Source organism: Semicossyphus pulcher, unplaced genomic scaffold (genome assembly GCF_022749685.1).
Source record: "Semicossyphus pulcher isolate SPU_LCO1_2020_fin unplaced genomic scaffold, fSemPul1.0.p SCAF_40, whole genome shotgun sequence".
Classification (NCBI taxonomy): domain Eukaryota; kingdom Metazoa; phylum Chordata; class Actinopteri; order Labriformes; family Labridae; genus Semicossyphus; species Semicossyphus pulcher.
Window position 1 is genome coordinate 385,001 of NW_027211716.1, and position 19,905 is coordinate 404,905.

Sequence of the window (19,905 nt, forward strand, 5' to 3'; positions counted from 1 at the left end):
CACACACACAGCTATAAAACTTCTGCTCTGTGATAGTAAACTGTGATCAGCTGTTTGACTGTGAATAAAAACAATCATTATAAAGTAGTAACAGACAGACAGACAGACAGACAGACAGACAGACCTGCAGTGTGACGCAGTGAGACAGCAGCTCCTGTCTCTGCAGCTCCTCCATGATGGCGGTCACTCTGCCCGGACTCTCTGGGTGACTGAAACGTAAACATCACGTATGAGATGAACTGTCAATAAAGATCAGATCAATCAATAAGTTTCCTGTCACATCAGAGAACACACACACTCACACACACACACACACACACACATTTACACACACACACTCACACACACACACACACACACACGCACACACACACTCACACACATTTACACACACACACTCACACACACACGCACACACACACTCACACACACACACACACACACACACACGCACACACACGCACACACACATTTACACACACACACTCACACACACACACACACACACACTCACACACATTTACACACACACACTCACACACACACACACACACACACATTTACACACACACACTCACACACACACGCACACACACACTCACACACACACACACACACACATACACGCACACACACACTCACACACATTTACACACACACACTCACACACACACACACACACACACTCACACACATTTACACACACACACTCACACACACACACTCACACACATTTACACACACACACACACACATTTACACACACACACTCACACACACACACACACACTCACACACATTTACACACACACACACACTCACACACACACACACTCACACTCACACACATTTACACACACACACACTCACACACACACACACACACACACATTCACACACACACACACACACACATAAAACATCTTCATGCCTTCAGGAGCATTTGGGGTTCAGTGTCTTGCCCCTGTTACAGTCAGGAATTGAACCACCAACCGCTCTACCACTGAGCCATTAACACTGATGAGTTACCTGGGCTCCCACAGGTTCTTATGATGAGTGAAGATCTCAGAGTAAACCAGACCTGTTCCACTGGCTGCTGATCTACAGGACAGATCCTACACACACACACACACACACACACACACACACACACACGGATAAATACACAAGGAAACACAGCCATGTCCTCCTGCTCACCTGCAGTCTGTCTGTACAAAGATGGTTTTATTAACGCAGACACACCACTCTGTCTGTGATCTTTGAGTCTCACCAGCGTCTGCAGTCTGTCGTTCAGCTCCTCGTCCTCCTCTCTGCTCCTCTCCATCCTGCCTCTCCTCTTCACCTCCTGCAGGCTGCTCTCTCCTTTCTTCTCCTCCTTTCCTTTACTGCCGCTGCACTGAGGACGCAAACACCAACACTTCATTCAGACACTCAGCTGATCAGTGAGAGAAACGACATCGGAGCGGACCAAACATTCAACTGTGAATGAGAGGACCTGAGGTCAAACTCCACCTCAGGTGAATGATTGACAGCAGCAGAAAAATCTTGAGATGACCTCTGTTAAGAAATCACACAGAACAGACAGGCTGCTGTTCTTTAAAACACATTCACACTATTTTTGTTGTGTCTCAGGAGGCATCTTAAATGTTAAATCTGGAGAGCATCAGGGCTCCGTTTGAGAAAGGAGGTTCAACAAACCCTCAGTGTAACCCGGACTGTGGTCTGACTTACCCTGAGCTGAAAGTCGCTGGCTTTACAGAACAGCTGATCTAAGATAGTTCAACCAACCCTGAGCAGGTTCAACTGGAGCCCCGATACCACGATTCACCATGGCAACGGTACACAAAAAGAGGTCCTCCTACATCACACCAGTGGAGCTCGAAATCCTCACGCAGACGTTCAGCGAATACGAGCATTTTTTAGAAACATAAAGTAACACGGCTGCAGCTGCAAAAGAGAGAGAAGCGGCGTGGGAAGAAACTGCTGCTCGAGTGAACGCGTCAGTTTGAACTGGTCTGTTTATTTAATACTTGATCACAGCTGGAAGAGAAGCTAACATTTATATTCATTTAGGAGCAATCCAGCGGGACAAAAACGTACATGGAAGCAGTTCACCAGATCATCATTCAAAACCTGCTCCCGACCAGGTTAGGTTCACAGACACAGTTACCATAGTAACCAACTCACGAGTTGAAGTTACCTCTCTTTCTGAAACGGCAAACCCGAGGTTTCCCTCATTTCAGGGCCAACAAACCCGGGGTTTTCACTAAACCCGCTGTCTGAAACGGACCCCTGGCTCACTGTCAGGCCCCTGTAACATCAACACATCTAACATCTAATGCTCCTTCTGCTCATGACTTTCTTTACTGTCATAAAGTCCTTAAAGTTAAAATTAAAACAACAAAGATGTAAATCAGAACATCAAAACGTTCCTGTGTTTATTTACCACACAGTCAGTATGTCATTTATATGTGTGTGTGTGTGTGTGTGAGCTGACCCACCTGAGGAGAGAGACGAGGAGATCTTCTGACTGATTTCAGTCCTGATCCTGGAGGATCTGATCCAGATGGCATCTCTGCTCCTGAAGAGACCAGAGACAGACAGACAGACAGGAACACACACACACACACACACACAGACAAGAACACTGCAGATCACTGATACAGGTACTCATCATTTATCAATTAATCCCTAACCTCAGTGCCCGATAATACTTCATTACCATTACTCAAGTGATGTTTTGAACGCAGTGCTTTTGCTTGATACAGTGTAGTCCTACAGTGTAGTTGTACAGTGTAGTTTTACAGTGTAGTCGTACATTGTAGTCGTACAGTGTAGTTTTACAGTGTAGTCGTACAGTGTAGTTTTACAATGTAGTCCTAGTGTAGTCGTACATTGTAGTCGTACAGTGTAGTCCTACAGTGTAGTTTTACAGTGTAGTCCTAGTGTAGTCGTACAGTGTAGTCGTACAGTGTATTCCTACAGTGTAGTCGTACAGTGTAGTCGTACATTGTAGTCGTACAGTGTAGTTTTACAATGTAGTCCTAGTGTATTCCTACAGTGTAGTCGTACAGTGTATTCCTACAGTGTAGTCGTACAGTGTAGTTTTACAGTGTAGTCCTAGTGTAGTCCTAGTGTAGTCGTACAGTGTATTCCTACAGTGTAGTCCTAGTGTAGTCGTACAGTGTATTCCTAGTGTAGTCGTACAGTGTAGTCCTAGTGTAGTTGTACAGTGTAGTTTTACAGTGTATTCCTAGTGTAGTCGTACAGTGTAGTTGTACAGTGTAGTCCTAGTGTAGTCGTACAGTGTAGTCCTAGTGTAGTCGTACAGTGTATTCCTACAGTGTAGTTTTACAGTGTAGTTGTACAGTGTAGTTGCTGCTGGACACTGAACACACATCAGCATCAATAATCAATAATTACATGAATGTTTCGACAACACAGACACACTGAGTCTATTATTTAGACCGACAAATACAGAATTATTCAGGAAAAAACAACATGTTCATACAGGAGGCTCCGACTCACACAGACTGAAAACACTGGACTGATGTCTGAAACAATCTGACCCGGACCAGGACCCGGACTAAAACCAGGACCGGGACTAGTCCCTGACGGTTTAGCTAACCTGTTAGCTTCCGTTAGCTCGCAGAGGTAATATTCAGTCTCACAGTCGCTTTCCGTTTCTCTTCTTCTGTTTCTCTCCGGGCTGCTGAGCGCCAACTGCACACAACAGCTGTCGCATACATGTGACGTCACCATGAGGGCGCGCCGTGACCTGATGACGTATTTTCCCGAAAACCAAAATAAACGCCTCATTTTAGAGCAAGACAGTTTAAGTCATAAAATAATGAAAAAAAGAATATACATTTATAAATGTTAGGTGTTAATGTTAAACAGTCCCCAAACAAAAGGCTGTTCATTATTATTATTAATTTCATTATCATTATTATAGTTAAAGTATATATTTGAAATGACTATGTTGTGAGCGGCGTCTTGGGCTTTGAAACCTGTGGTTTCCAGTTAAAAGTGATGATTTCAGTAGACATTGAACATTCTTTCGCTATCATTTCTGTCATTGTTACCATTGTTAAATGTGTTTTGAATTAGTCCACATGTACACATTTATTTCTTAGTATGGATTAATAGGGACAAAAAGGAGGAGCTCACTTTTAACAAACTTCAGCTGAAACTGAATAAAATCATCTGTGTTGTTTCTTATTCTGTGTGTTTATCTGTTTGTCTTTTCATATTTGATGAATATATAAACTCTGCGTTTAATGATGTCTTTAAATAATGAACACTTGAAATGTTTAATAAAAAACATCAGTTTTAATGAAACATCTTCTTGAATACAGCAACATGAACAATAAGTATAAAACAGGAATGTGATCAATGATTTAAAAATATAAAAAGTCAAACACACATGAGATCAAAGAACAGGATAAAAATCAAAGTGCAATAAACACAGAACATATTAAAGTTTTAGCTGCTTGTAGAGTTTTAATTATCAACACTGAAGAACTGTTACATTAAACAGAATGTAGATTTAAACCTGAAATGATGAACTAAATGTTAAAAACATCAGCTCTTATTGTGGAATGTTCCTTCAAAATAAAAGTGTAATTCAACATGTGTTTATTCTGAAAGAGCTGTGATCGGCTGGTTGACTGTTTGTCTTCATTTAGAGACTTTATGATGAAATAGACCGTCAGGCGTTTATACTGCAGAGTGAAAACAACGTGTGATCCTGCCTCATCTTCAGTGTTTGTTTGGACTGTAGTGTTTTAACAGTGGTTCAAAATAGCAGTACGTAGTGGGGTTATGGGTAGTGTAGTGTTTGAACAGTATAAAACAATGATAAAAGGATAAAACGTTGATGATCACTGATGTAGTCTTCTCTCACTGCAGAGCTGGTAAAGCTGTTCACATCAGGACTCTTAATCATCACGTCAGCTGGAGTCTGTTTCTGATTACTCTGCGTATCCACGAGGAAGGAGAGGAGGGGCCGACTGAACGTTGTTTATAAAATGCATCAAATCCTTCTACAGCTGCAGACTGATTTATAAACACGACTAATGAGAATGTAAAACACATTAAATTCACCTGAGTGAACAACAGAGGCATCATGAGAACGACCAGGTAACACTCTCATTACTATCTGCTTGTTAAAGACGTGTTCTTGTAACTCTGAGACGAGGCGTTCTTCTGTTCCTCTGGTGGATGTAATCAGTGTCAGTGTGTGTGTGTGTGTGTGTGTGTGTTAGCTGCCTCAGTTTCCCACAATACATTCTGTTGGTTTGCGATCTCAGAGGGAAATATTCAGACACACATTAAAAAGAGAAATATTCTTTAAATCAGAGAACTGTGAGAATAACTTTACCTGTTGAAGTTTCTCTCTATACCTGTCTATCTTCCTGTCTAACTACCCGTCTGCCTTTCTACCAGTCTACCTGTCCTTGGCAGAGCGCAGGTCAGTGGTGATCGGGTCGTGTTGGATGGTCTGGTGAAGCATCAGGGCCAATAAACCGGCTCGATTCGTCATTGCCGTCCTCAGATTCCTCTCCTGCTCAAACAGCTCGTCCAGCTTGTACCACTGACAGAGAGACAGGTAAAAAGACAGACAGACAGACAGACAGGCAGAGAAACAGGTAGTCATGGCTGTGATGTTAATAAGGCTGGTGTTGATAAAGTTTTGTTGACAGTATGTTGACAGGTCTGCTGTAAATAAAGTTTTGTTGGTTTGTCATGTTAACAAAGTCTGTTGTAGATAAAGTTTTGTTGGTTGTCATGTTAACGAGGTCTGTTGTAGATCAAGTTTTGTTGGTTGTCATGTTAACGAGGTCTGTTGTAAATAAAGGTTTGTTGGTTTGTCATGTTAACGAGGTCTGTTGTAAATAAAGGTTTGTTGGTTGTCATGTTAACGAGGTCTGTTGTAGATAAAGGTTTGTTGGTTGTCATGTTAACGAGGTCTGTTGTAGATAAAGTTTTGTTGGTTGTCATGTTAACGAGGTCTGTTGTAAATAAAGGTTTGTTGGTTGTCATGTTAACGAGGTCTGTTGTAAATAAAGGTTTGTTGGTTGTCATGTTAACGAGGTCTGTTGTAGATAAAGGTTTGTTGGTTGTCATGTTAACGAGGTCTGTTGTAAATAAAGGTTTGTTGGTTGTCATGTTAACGAGGTCTGTTGTAGATAAAGTTTTGTTGGTTGTCATGTTAACGAGGTCTGTTGTAAATAAAGGTTTGTTGGTTGTCATGTTAACGAGGTCTGTTGTAGATAAAGTTTTGTTGGTTGTCATGTTAACGAGGTCTGTTGTAAATAAAGGTTTGTTGGTTGTCATGTTAACGAGGTCTGTTGTAAATAAAGGTTTGTTGGTTGTCATGTTAACGAGGTCTGTTGTAGATAAAGTTTTGTTGGTTGTCATGTTAACGAGGTCTGTTGTAGATAAAGTTTTGTTGGTTGTCATGTTAACGAGGTCTGTTGTAAATAAAGGTTTGTTGGTTGTCATGTTAACGAGGTCTGTTGTAGATAAAGTTTTGTTGGTTGTCATGTTAACGAGGTCTGTTGTAGATAAAGTTTTGTTGGTTGTCATGTTAACGAGGTCTGTTGTAAATAAAGTTTTGTTGGTTGTCATGTTAACGAGGTCTGTTGTAGATAAAGTTTTGTTGGTTGTCATGTTAACGAGGTCTGTTGTAGATAAAGGTTTGTTGGTTGTCATGTTAACGAGGTCTGTTGTAAATAAAGTTTTGTTGGTTGTCATGTTAACGAGGTCTGTTGTAGATAAAGGTTTGTTGGTTGTCATGTTAACGAGGTCTGTTGTAGATAAAGGTTTGTTGGTTGTCATGTTAACGAGGTCTGTTGTAAATAAAGGTTTGTTGGTTGTCATGTTAACGAGGTCTGTTGTAAATAAAGTTTTGTTGGTTGTCATGTTAACGAGGTCTGTTGTAAATAAAGGTTTGTTGGTTGTCATGTTAACGAGGTCTGTTGTAAATAAAGGTTTGTTGGTTGTCATGTTAACGAGGTCTGTTGTAGATAAAGTTTTGTTGGTTGTCATGTTAACGAGGTCTGTTGTAAATAAAGGTTTGTTGGTTGTCATGTTAACGAGGTCTGTTGTAAATAAAGGTTTGTTGGTTGTCATGTTAACGAGGTCTGTTGTAAATAAAGTTTTGTTGGTTGTCATGTTAACGAGGTCTGTTGTAAATAAAGGTTTGTTGGTTGTCATGTTAACGAGGTCTGTTGTAAATAAAGTTTTGTTGGTTGTCATGTTAACGAGGTCTGTTGTAGATAAAGTTTTGTTGGTTGTCATGTTAACGAGGTCTGTTGTAAATAAAGTTTTGTTGGTTGTCATGTTAACGAGGTCTGTTGTAAATAAAGGTTTGTTGGTTGTCATGTTAACGAGGTCTGTTGTAAATAAAGGTTTGTTGGTTGTCATGTTAACGAGGTCTGTTATAAATAAAGTTTTGTTGGTTGTCATGTTAACGAGGTCTGTTGTAAATAAAGGTTTGTTGGTTGTCATGTTTACGAGGTCTGTTGTAAATAAAGGTTTGTTGGTTGTCATGTTAACGAGGTCTGTTGTAAATAAAGGTTTGTTGGTTGTCATGTTAACGAGGTCTGTTGTAAATAAAGGTTTGTTGGTTGTCATGTTAACGAGGTCTGTTGTAAATAAAGTTTTGTTGGTTGTCGTAGTAGTTACCACTCGGACTCTCTCGAGGTCGACCTCGGCGCGGCGCAGTTTCTCCCAGCAGTAATGTTTGTTACACTTCCTCTTCGAGACGCGACAGAACTCTCCGGTCGGTTCGAACACGTCTTTGACCAGAGGACAACCACACACCTCGTCTGCTGGGATCTGACAGGGAGTCAGGAAGAGAGGGGGAGAGACAGGTGGGGAGAGACAGGTGGGGAGACAGTTAATGAGTTAATGAGGGATCAAAAAGTCTTCCTGTCTCCTGGATGATGAGGGCGGTGCAGCGGTTAAAGAGCTCAAACATGGCTGACACATCAGAGTGATTACTGATCAGATGATCTCTAGAAGCAGACAAACCTTTGGATCTCTGGAGTGTTCAGGACACAGAACCTGCAGCCGCTTACAGTACGTCTTACTCTGAGGGTTATACACATCACAGAAGAGCCGGGTTGCCCTGAAACACAGACAGGTCCACGAGAGACAGACAGGTCTCACACTGACAGCTTTAAACTGTTACATAGACAGACAGGAAGACAGGTGTTCTTACCCCTCAATGCGTGTAGGGTACATGGAGCCAAACGATGTCTGACTCTCATACTGTTGGACACAGAGAGACGGACAGGAGGGATGAGTTGAGCTCTTCACTGAGGAACTTAAAAACCATCAAATAAAAGTAAAACTACCTTCATCACATGTTTCACAGATTTCTTCTTTTAACCCGGATCTTATAGTCCGGAGGAGTAGTTTGAGTTTATTTACAACATTGTTTTTTATCACCGTGTAATTACACCTGTGAGCAAACAAAACAGGTGGCCTGAGATCTCCAAGGCTCCGTCCTCGAGCCTTTTCTGTTCTGACCCGTACGACAACTGAACAACAGAACACAGAACTGTTTAACACGAGCTGAAGAACATGTGTCAAACAGAAACGATTCTGATCTGAACTATAATTATATAATTTCTAGTTCCCCTAAAACAGCGACATAAAATGAGACAGCATGTCAGTCTGCTGCATTTGACACGATGACTTACACTGACTACAATAACTGGTTTAGACTTTCTGCCTGAACCAGTTTGACTCCAGTGAGAAGAACTACACTTTTTAAAACAGATGTGGAGTACCCCAGGGCTCCGTCCTCGAGCCTCTTTGGAATGATCAAATAAAGCACTGCATTAATTGTTTATGTTAAAGAGGACAAACCATCTCTAAACTTTATCATCCACACTGAGAACGTTCTTCTTTTTGTCTTCGTCGTCTCTCCGTGTTTCTTCCTGCTGAATAGAAACAGGTCGACACACTGACCTTAGCGTAGCATCTCTCCATGTGTCTCAGCGCCACCTTCGGGTTGACGGGATGGCTGCAGGAAACACAGAAGATCTGAAGGTCTGTGTCATCCCCGTCACCTTCAGTCACCTGGAGAGAGAGACAGGCAGATCACAGAGAGACAGACAGTTCAGAGAGAGACAGACAGATGAATCACACTGAGAGCTAACTTCTGTCTGTCTCGTACCTCCTCGTGCTGTTGGACCTGCTGCAGTTTGGCGTTGGCAATGATGCCTTCCAGCTCGTGGAATCGTTTCTCCATCAGCGTGAGGCGGAGTCTCGCCGCCTGTTGCTCCTTCCGGATTCGCTCCAGCTGTCTCCGCCCCATCTCCTCGGCAACACATGGACTCTGCTGCCACTGCTGGATCCTCTGAGGAAGGATCTCATAAATACGACTGAAGGACGGAGAGACAGACAGGTAAAAGAAAACAGCATCATTCTGCCGTCACAGCTCGCTGACGACTCGTTGGTGTGGTTCAGGTGCGTCTCCACCTTCACAGCTCCTCAGGCTGTGTGATTACACTCACTTGGCGGCGAGCTTCATGCCGCAGTCCTCCGAGCAGTACTTGGAGTTCGCCCTTGCCGGTTGGACACATCCTGGACCCAGACACTGCCTCAGAGCCCCGCCCACCTCCTTAGCCCCGCCCTCCCCTCCTCGCTCACTGTGCCGCACGCGCTCCCTGTGACGCTGCTTGGCTTTGTGGCGGCGAGGCTTCACCTCCTCCTTGGGAGCAGAGACGGACTTCTGCAGCAGAGCACAGGTGTGTCAGTGACAGCATCAGTGACATAATCAGCTATCAGGTTAAAACGTCCTCACCTTCTTCTCCGTCTTCTTCTCTCGTCTCTTGACGTGTTTCACCTTCACTGCCTTCTTCCTCAGAGAGTCCGACTGAGCGTCCTCCTCCTCGCTGTGCCACACCTGCAACAGGATGACGCATCACACCACAGGAAGTACCATCACATGACCAGTGCCAGCCCTGACAGCTGATTGGTCGTAAACATACACTCACTGACCAGGTCTCTGTATCCAGCAGCTTTGTACTGCTCGTACAGCTCCAGCTCGCTCTCACTGAACGCTCCCTCTGACTCCTCATCCTCCTCCTCCTCCTCCTCCTCTGTATGATGCCCCGCCCCTTTCCTCAACAGGCTCCGCCCCCTACTGCTGCTCCGGGCAATCTCCTCATCTTTGACACGAAGCATCTTCTGCTCAGAGATCCAAAAAATCAAACAGTCAGGTGTGTGTTTGTTCACACCTACGTCACAGAGCTCATCAGTGAATCAGTGATGTGTGATCTGAAGGACTCACCCGCGCTCGGACCTCACACTGCCTGAGGCGACACTTCTGTCGGATTTTGTTGGGACCTCCAAACTTCTTCATGTCCTTACAGAAGTCACACTGAGCGCAGTCCTCCGTCCTCAGACAGGCGTCGCACTCCCCACACATCCGGGCCGAGCGCTTAATCTGACGCAGGAACAGCAGGTTATATATCAGACTCAACATTTGACTTTATACTCAATAGAACTCAGGCTTTCTTATCTGAAGAAGTGTGTCCTGCAGGTGCTGTTGCTAGGTTACCTGTGAGCCCCGCCTCCTGTCAGTCTTGGGCTGGGGGGTGGAGCTCCCGTCCCCATCAGGTTTGTCCTCCCTCTCTGGCTCAGACTCTTTCTCCTCCTTCTCCTTCGTCTTCTTTGGACGGTATTTAATCTCCAGAGACGGATCTCTGTCTGCAGACATACACACACAGCTAACAGCTAACAGGAAGCTAATAGACAACTAACAATGAGCTTGTTGTTAAAGATATGATCATGAAGATGTTCATGTAAATAAATGTCTGTAAGTCTCTCTCTCTCTGAGGTAACACATGGTGACTGAGCCGATGGCCCACTGATGAAAGCCTTTGCATCTGCAGTATATAGTATTATTATGGGCTGGGTGTCTGTGGCGGCGCCCAGTTAGTGACGCGTTTTCCATCAGCCAGCAGTGGTTGGTCTGCCAGAGAGGGTAGGCGGAGCTAAGCGGCTGCTTCTCCGCTCTCTGCAAGTGTTGCGAGTAAACAGTAATCTACTATGGCTGAACAAACAAAGAAAAGATGGATGACTACAGATACAACTTCAACAAGAAGTGAAAATCCAAAGAAGAAGAAACAAACTCGACGCTCAGATGAAGCAAACAGTCTGCCGTAGACGTCTGGTTAAATGGGGAAGTGTGCTCCCGCAGTTAGCGTTTATCACCACCAGGTGCCGCCACAGAGAACGAAACTGAAACCTTTGAGATTAGACCTTTAAAGTTCTCCTGAGCAGCTAGCAGAGCGCTGTAAGAGTCCACATGTTGGCGTGTTTCCTTTAAAAACAGGAAGCGGGAGGGGGGCTCGCTGCGTTCAGTCCCCACGAAATGAAAACGTGTCAAACACGAACAAACAGTGAAAAGTGTTTCATGATGTGTGACCCAGACTGACCTCTGCAGGACGGACAGTACCACACTCTGATGGATTTAGCTGCTCGCTCTGACACTCCAATACAGTCTCCATGAAACCACTCAGTGCAGCTGTCACACCCTCTGACAGACAGACAGGCAGACAGACAGGTTAGTAACAGGTGTATTTGCGGATGGACTCTGTAATTTGAACACTTACATCATGAAACAGTTGATGTCTGGTCTCCTGCAGACACAGTAAACAGGACCGTTGGGGGTGGAAACCTCTCCTCCTTTTCCTCCTCCTGGTCCTCCTCCCTGCACACCTCCCTCTCCTCCTCCTGGTCCTCCTCCTCCTCGTTCCTCCTCCTCCTCCTGCAGGCCTGTCTCTGCTCCTGCAGCCTCCTCAGACTGAGACACAACAACAGAAACTCAAACGTCTCATTAGAGGAGCGACAGGAAGTACATTACAAAATAAAAGTTTCTCTCCGGATCATCAACACGTTGTTTTGTAGACTTGTTTTCCTGATTCTCTAAATTCATGTGAACTTCATGTCTTTGTATTTATTTTTATTTAGCCAGGAAAAAACTGTTTCCAGCGCGTCCTGAGGTGCAGCAGCACATGAACAAAGTGTCAGACAAACACTGAGCAGCCTCACACAAACATAACACAGGATGTGTGACTATAACAACAGACATGAAACAAGTGAAACCAGTCAAACTTTGAACAATCATAAATATCTGAAGCAGAACATCTGCAGCCAGGTGTGTCTGCCTCCAAGTTATTCAAGAGTACCTTAAAAGCAGCCAATGAGACGCGTTCCTTTAGCTCCAGGTCTTTGTGTAAAGGGAGAAGCAAACAGTTCAGTCCTGACCTTTGGGACCGACAGTAAGAACAGGTCCTGGGACCGGAGACTGTAAGCTCCTGCTCTTCTGACTGATGTAGGTTAGAGGGTACGAGGGAAGCAGAAGCACTGTGTGAGTCTACGTGTGGACAGAGCAGACCGTCCAACAGGTGCAGACTCACTGTAACGTGACACTAAGTTACTGTACACAGAGAGGCCTGTTCAATTATCACATGACATCATCTTGTTTTTTTTGGCAGAAAAAGTCCCATTTTTAAATGAGTGGATCAGTCCACTGAGTTCTGTCGTCTCCATGCCGACCACATCGGCCCAGGTTTAGATCCACACTCACCGGACTAAAGGGACACAAAGACTTGTGCAGCCTGACTCGGTTCTCTGCACCTGTAGGTCTGTATCTGATATATTTCAGATTTTAATAGTATATTTGACAGATCTGAGAAACATCGATTCTTCTCGTACAAACAGGAAAGAGACTCTCACATGTGTGTTTGAACATGAACCATCAGAAACTTTCCTTCTTCTGATGAAAAATAAAAACGGAATATTTCCGTGTTCTCTGCTCAGACCCGTTCACACTCAAACCAGCCCCCGGATCAAACAGGAGCAGATGCACGTGCACACTCTCGGACCTTTTGATTTGTGTGTCAATAAAAAACGTCGTTTTCACTCTTCAGCACCAAACTCCGTTCACTTTTTTAACAGATTTAAGGTCATCGGCAGTTTGTGATGCGGCAGGTTTATTCCAGCTGTTCCGTTACTATCTCCATCATCTGTCTGTCTGTCTGTCCGTCGCTCTGCCTGCCTGTCTGTCTGTCTGGGGATGTCAACATGAACACTCACCATGATGAATCTGTCGCTGTTTCACACACAGAAGAAGAATCTGTCTTCCGGTTAAATCCTCAGCAGAGCTCCGTTTGCTTTTCACTCATTTTTCATTTTTCAAAAAAATTTGCACAAGCCTCTTTGTTTCTCCTCCTCCTCCTCCTCCTCCTCCTGCGCCTCCTCTGTTCTTCTTCTGTGCGGGAAAATGAAGCAGCAGCAGTGCGAGAGCAGCAGCTGCAGCAGCGACCCCTGCAGGGCGGAGCTCTGTGTAGTTTTAAGCTGCAGTTCTCAGAGAGTCCAGCAGGCGGCAGCAGCACCACACCACTGGATTATATTCAGACTGACATTAACCTGCACAACATGTTGATCTGTTAATATGAATTATAGAACGAACTCTTGATACTCTACAGGATTTATATGTTAACGTGTATCATTACTAGAATCATATATTGTATAAAGTAATCATCTAATGATAGCAAGTAAACTCAAGTGTGTGTTTGTTGTAAGCTGCTCTTTAAAGGAAACGGAGGAGGCGGTTACACGCATGCGCGCGCTCCAAACACGGCTGAGTGTTTATTGAGAAAAGTTTACAGCCAGAAACAGACTGAAGAGAGAGAGAGAGAGAGAGAGAGAGAGAGAGAGAGAGAAGCAAAGAGCGGCTGCAGGTGGGAAACGTCTCCTTTCTGTTTGTATTCTGTTTATTATCATGTTAGACTTTATTGAAGCTGACCTCAGAGCAGAAACACACACACGGTCCTCATCATGGCTTCATGTTGGCTGTGTTTATTATTATGATTTATTAACTTTATGTTTTGGGCTTTAAATTAATGTGACTGTTTGTTTTTTGTCTCTCAACAATCAAATGAAACTTTATTTGTCTTTGATTTGAGAACAGTGACAGTGACGTGAAACAAACAGAAGAAAATAAATCAGTAATTCGTTTTTAAATGCTGTGACAGGGACTCACTTTAACTTCACAGAGTTACGTTGTTATGAATCATTAATGCTGTTCACGCGACTTTACTTTGTTGTGTGACACTTTGAGTGTTTTTCATGCTTGAATAATTGTTGATGAATAAAAGTTATTATTTTCATCATTATTGATTTATTATTTTAATTATTGCCGCTGCTGTTGTTTTTGTTGTTGCCTTTAAAGGGATAGTTCAGTGTGTTTGAAGTGGGGTTGTATGAGTGTCCTGCGTACAGTAGATAACAGTCAGCACGGCTCTGTCAGGAGGGGGAAGGAAAACAATGTCCTCTGGTCCCCACGCGAGCGGCACTCTGTCCTTTCCATAATATTGTATTTTCTTTTTTTTGTTGTCTCTTCTACAAACAGCTGATCCGACACCGTGCGCTGCAGGCGTAGGTATACAGGGCCGATGTGCAGAGTGAGACATAGTGCCGAGGGGCGGGGCTGTCTGACGTCAGTGGGAAGCGGTGACAATAAACTAAAACACAGTTTACACTTAAACTGACGTGTGTGTTTATGTGTAGGACTCTTTAAGTGGCTGAAGGACGTGGTGCTCCTGACCTCGTCTGCAGCTAGCTCAGCTTCAGTGTAGGAACTCCGGCCGGTTCTCTACTGTACGTAGGACACCTACTGTTGATCAGGACCTGGTACGACCCTACCTCAAACACAACTATCCCTTTAAGATGAAACAAACATGAGTCACAGCAGGTGCATGTACGTCAGCAGTCTCATTATGTTTGATTATTAGGATGGATGTGACATCACATTGCAACAGCTCTGACATCATTGAGGGAGGAGCTAATAAGAACCAATCAGAATGCATCTCCAGCCAGCCGACAGCCAATGGGACGCTGCCACATCACAACTCAGGTGAGAAACATTTCATTTCCTGTAACATTGTGACATGTCATGCCACGATGACATCAGAGAATGATGACATCACATAAAGTCGATGCGTCTACGCCGGCGCCATCTTGGAGAGGGCTGATCCCATGTGACCGTGCAGTCCAGACAACACAAACATTTTACTATTACCAACGTTTTTAATGTAGCTAATATATTAGCCTTTATTTTGTATGTATTATTATTTAAGTTGTATATTATCTTATAATACGGCCTAATAGTATACATCAAATAATGTCATTATATATGTGTCTGTATATATATATATGTATACATATATATATATACAGACTGATAGACGGATAGATGTTATATGATATATAATAATTATAAAAATAATAATTAATTAATATACTGTAAATAATAATAATAATATAATAAACTAAATATAATGTAATAACAGTATAATATAATTAATACATAATTATATATTGTACTATATATACATTATATATTACAATATAATTACATTTATATTTATATTATATTATACAGACACAGTATTTTAAATACATTATATATTATTGTTCACCGTATAATATATATTATAATATATAAATATAATAACATCATGTAATTATAATTAATATATTATTACATGTAATTATATACATTTAATTCTATTCATTAAATGAATTACAGTCATTGTGTTTTGTCGTTAATATTTTCATAAAGTTTTCCCTGAATTTCATCTTTAACTGCTGAATCAGAAAATTCAGCCTCATGTTTATTTGCTTTGTTCGTCCCCATTAACTGTAATGTTTGTATATTGATGTCGTCAATAAAGTTTAAAGAAAAAGTCTATATGTAAACGAAGCCAGCAGGGGACACGTTTCCCTGCAAGTGAACATGTAGTTCATTACTGCTGTGGTTATTTAGAGTTCCTCTCTCACAGGACAAACATCAGTAACTTCTCACAGCCCTGCTGTCGTTGTTTAAAAGGTATTTTGTACATCATTTGTGACACCCGAACTTCTGCCCTGGGGATCAATAAAGGATTACCTTATCTTATCTTAAGCATTTATTCCTGAATTTGTCAACAAAATTACATCATCGGAACTATTTTTCATGGTATAAGAAAATAATTACGTAGGGCAAGTGTATTTATGTTAAATGGCCTCTACAACAGAAAGGTTACTGTGGTTCTCTAAAGATCTCTCTGTATATAAGATAAAGTATTCTGGTATGAAAACCTGCACTTTTAATTTACAGAAGTATCCTGGATCATAAACACGCGGCTGACGTTTGTGACAAAACAAACCGCTTGAAAGATCGGTTCACAATTCAGCCAGTTATCAATATTTTAATTGTGCAAAGACTTCCTGCCGTCATAGATTGACATACATTCGGAGGCGCCGCTACCCCTCTCCAACATGGCCGCCGCATCGAGTATTGCTCCTGTGGACAGCAGCGGCCAAGGCGGCATCTACGTATTTATATCTGTGAAGTCCCCCTGACCTGAAAGCAGTTAAGCTGTCTGATCTGGATCCACTTCCTGTCTGAGGAGGAAGCAGTTAGACCACTTCCTGTTTCAGGACGCCTGTCCGGGACATGCTGTATTTTTACCCTGAGCGGAGACTTACAGGCACGACTTCCTGTCCTCATGTTTAATCCACACTGACTGTTGTCTCACCTGTTAACTGTGAGGTGAACTCAGACTGAAGTACTTCCTGTTGTGGTTTAGAGCAGTCTGTGACCCTCCTAAGTTTCATACCCTCTTGCTGCAGAAGAGGCTCCGCTCCCTCTCCCTGATAGATCAGAGGACAGCAGCGATGACTCTTTGATTGACAGCTCCTCCACCAATGACGTCTCTCGTCTCCTGCCAGCCCAGCCCGCCTCCGCTCAAAGGAAACAGAAAGGTGACTGCTGAATACCTGATACCTCACATGTTACAGTATGATGTCACCTGTGATCTCATCTCTGATGTCATCTTTCTGTCTCTGTCTCAGGTGTGGACCCCTCATCAGCATCTCCTCCCCCCATCTGTACTCCCCCATCCTCCTCCCTCCCCTCCCCTCCTCCCTCTCGGTCGTCCACCTGTAACACACACAGTAGCCACCTTCATCATCATCATCAGAGCACCAATCAGAAGCGTCTCTCCTCCACTAAAAGCCACGCCTCCATTAAGACAGACGCCGCCCACATTAAGGAGGTCGCTGGAGACGGTGAGCCAATCAGTGCTGATGTCTGACAGTGTGACATCTGTCCAGAGGGGGCGCTGATGGGGTTATTAAAATAAAGGTAAATCCTCTGGAGAGCAGGAAGCAGGTCAGACACACAGGTGAAGGTGTGTCCGCAGCACGCTGGCTCAGCTTCTGTCTTCAGTCTGATCACGGCGAGGACACAAAGCGGGTCAGAGGAGTCTGAGCTTCTCCTGAGCTGAGCGCTGTGGATGGGTTTCATGAATGAACGATTCTTCTGTAACGATTCTTATTGGCTGAATAGGACTACAGCCTGACGTCCCCTCACACCTACCAGAGACCTGACTCAGACTGTGAGCTGTCTGCAGGCTCTGCACAAGACGTTAGCCCGCTGGTATCGCACTCAGTGAGGACACAGTGACAGCAGCCCTCAGGAGCCCTCCATGTTTACCTGGTTTGCTGCTTCCTGTTGCTGCAGAGAGCGCTCCTATTGGCTGTTGACAACGTTTACATCATCTTTAGACTTCACGTTTTTATTTACAATATTTTCCCCCAAACAAACTGAGGACAGAGACTCGACACGAACACTGTGACAGATCCTGCTGGACTGCCTGTTAGAGCCAGAGAGGGAAGACAAGACAGGCAGGCAGACAGAAGGCAGGCAGACAGGAAGGCAGGCAGGCAGGCAGGCAGACAGAAGGCAGGCAGAAGGCAGGCAGGCAGGCAGACAGGCAGACAGGCAGACAGGCAGGCAGGCAGGCAGAAGGCAGGCAGACAGAAGGCAGGCAGAAGGCAGGCAGGCAGACAGAAGGCAGGCAGGCAGGCAGGCAGGCAGACAGGCAGACAGGCAGGCAGGCAGGCAGACAGGCAGACAGGCAGGCAGAAGGCAGGCAGACAGGCAGGCAGACAGGCAGACAGGCAGACAGGCAGGCAGAAGGCAGGCAGGCAGGCAGGCAGGCGACAGGCAGACAGACAGGCAGGCAGAAGGCAGACAGACAGGCAGGCAGAAGGCAGGCAGACAGACAGGCTAAGGCAGGCAGACAGGCAGGCAGGCAGGCAGGCAGGCAGGCAGGCAGAACTGCAGATGGCAGGCAGACAGGCAGGCAGACAGACAGACAGACAGACAGGCAGGCAGGCAGGCAGAACTGCAGATGGCAGGCAGACAGGCAGACAGACAGGCAGGCAGGCAGAACTGCAGATGGCAGGCAGGCGGGCAGGCAGACAGGCAGGCAGGCAGACAGACAGACAGGCAGGCAGGCAGGCAGGCAGGCAGGCAGGCAGGCAGGCAGGCAGGCAGACAGACAGACAGGCAGGCAGGCAGACAGACAGGCAGATGGTATTTCAGTCTGACAGAAAACTGAACTCGCTAATCTCACTCAACATGGAGGTCTGCTTATCTTTGCTGAACACACACACACACACACACACACACACACACACACACACACACACACCCTGATGACCCCTCCCAGCATCAGTTGGTGTGCTTTTTACAAAGCGACACCCTGTGAGACCTCAGACCTCAGATCAGTCTACAGAATGATAAAAGGTAAAAACATCACATCATCAGGCCATCAGGTCATCAGGTCATCGGGTCATAACGTCATCAGGTCATAGTGATAGAAGAAAAAGACTTCACTTATAGAGGTCATAACATTGCAACAATAATGTTATTATGGGATAGATCTCATTTTAATATTTCATACTGGGGGGTTAGATAATACAACGGTGGTGCGTTCACTGTCTCCTGTTGTGTTTGTTTACAGACTGCTGCGTTCACTGTCTCCTGTTGTGTTTGTTTACAGACTGCTGCGTTCACTGTCTCCTGTGGTGATTGCTTACGGAGTGGTGCGTTCACTGTCTCCTGTTGTGTTTGTTTACAGACTGCTGCGTTCACTGTCTCCTGGCCTGTCTGTTCTGCGAGACGCTGTCCATGTGTTCGGCGCTGGGGGAGTGTCTGACGTGTGGAGTGGGCGGTGCCGGGTGTTGCAACGCTTCAGTTGGCTGCTGCTGCTGCGTGGAGGCGGCCTGTACGGAGGAGGTGTGTCAGGCTGTGTTGGATTGTGGGATACTGGAGGACTGCTGCGGCTCATCCGACTGCCTGGAGGTCTGTCTGGAGTGCTGCTCCATCTGCTTCCCCTCATAGAGCAGCCAATCAGAGTGGGACTACAAGATGATGTCATCAGAACCCTGTGCGACGGGCAGCAGTTGATCCTGCAGAAACATGATGTTGTCCTCCATGTTGAACACGTTTCCCTGTAACCCCCTGACATGACACCGACAGGTCCAGCGTCCAGCGTGTGGATCCACAGCGTCTCAATGTTGATGCTTGTCTCTGAAATAAATGTGAAGTCTTTGATTCGATCTGTGGCTGTCAGGATGATGATGTTCTGTCCTTCAACACTTCTCTTTAAAGGGAGATCGTTTCTGTTTCCACATCAACAAACTGGAAACTTGGGAACACTTAAGAATAAGAGACAACTCATGTAGTGCAGTCATGACACCTGCACAGGTGAGAGCATCAGGGGTTAACAGGAGAAACACTCTGTTCCAGGTCAAAGTACTGCGATGTAATCTGACTCGGTATACGACCAGAGTGGATGTCATGAAGCAGAATAATAAATAAAGTGGGTAATAATGAAGCGTGACGCTGTACACTGAAATATGATGCAGTCAGTATACCTGTCAGTATATAGTCATCAGTATACCTGTCAGAATACCTGTCAGTATACAGTCATCAGTATACCTGTCAGAATACCTGTCAGTATACAGTCATCAGTATAC

At 44.5% G+C, this 19,905-nt stretch overlaps 3 protein-coding genes across 4 annotated transcripts in view; 1 reads left to right on the plus strand and 2 right to left on the minus strand.

Annotated features, from left to right (window-relative positions):
- The window catches only part of hdac6 (histone deacetylase 6), a 15,839-nt gene extending 12,125 nt beyond the window's left edge, over positions 1–3,714 (minus strand). Inside the window, exons 1-5 of one of the 2 annotated variants that reach the window (XM_069680707.1) lie at positions 3,629–3,714; positions 2,502–2,581; positions 1,271–1,396; positions 1,030–1,115; positions 125–209 (exon numbers count right to left, since the gene is read on the minus strand). In XM_069680707.1, coding sequence (XP_069536808.1) covers positions 125–209; positions 1,030–1,115; positions 1,271–1,396; positions 2,502–2,573 — 369 coding nt within the window. In that variant the 5' untranslated portion in view covers positions 2,574–2,581; positions 3,629–3,714. The remainder of the gene's footprint in view (positions 1–124; positions 210–1,029; positions 1,116–1,270; positions 1,397–2,501; positions 2,582–3,628) is intronic. The other variant, XM_069680708.1, reaches the window with a different exon arrangement.
- A 611-nt stretch (positions 3,715–4,325) lies between these two features.
- Positions 4,326–13,269, minus strand: cxxc1a (CXXC finger protein 1a). The gene is made up of 14 exons (XM_069680717.1): positions 13,126–13,269; positions 11,640–11,830; positions 11,463–11,563; positions 10,583–10,731; positions 10,313–10,468; positions 10,021–10,209; positions 9,824–9,925; positions 9,534–9,751; positions 9,194–9,401; positions 8,986–9,096; positions 8,231–8,280; positions 8,041–8,137; positions 7,693–7,845; positions 4,326–5,596 (listed from the first exon to the last, which is right to left on the minus strand). Exons 1-14 carry the CDS (start codon positions 13,126–13,128, stop codon positions 5,450–5,452), a joined length of 1,875 nt encoding a protein of 624 aa, XP_069536818.1. The 5' UTR covers positions 13,129–13,269; the 3' UTR covers positions 4,326–5,449.
- A 456-nt stretch (positions 13,270–13,725) lies between these two features.
- Positions 13,726–19,464, plus strand: LOC138608218 (myoD family inhibitor). The gene is made up of 5 exons (XM_069680739.1): positions 13,726–13,772; positions 14,826–14,947; positions 16,708–16,839; positions 16,930–17,145; positions 19,005–19,464. Exons 2-5 carry the CDS (start codon positions 14,827–14,829, stop codon positions 19,265–19,267), a joined length of 732 nt encoding a protein of 243 aa, XP_069536840.1. The 5' UTR covers positions 13,726–13,772; position 14,826; the 3' UTR covers positions 19,268–19,464.
- Positions 19,465–19,905: the final 441 nt, after the last annotated feature.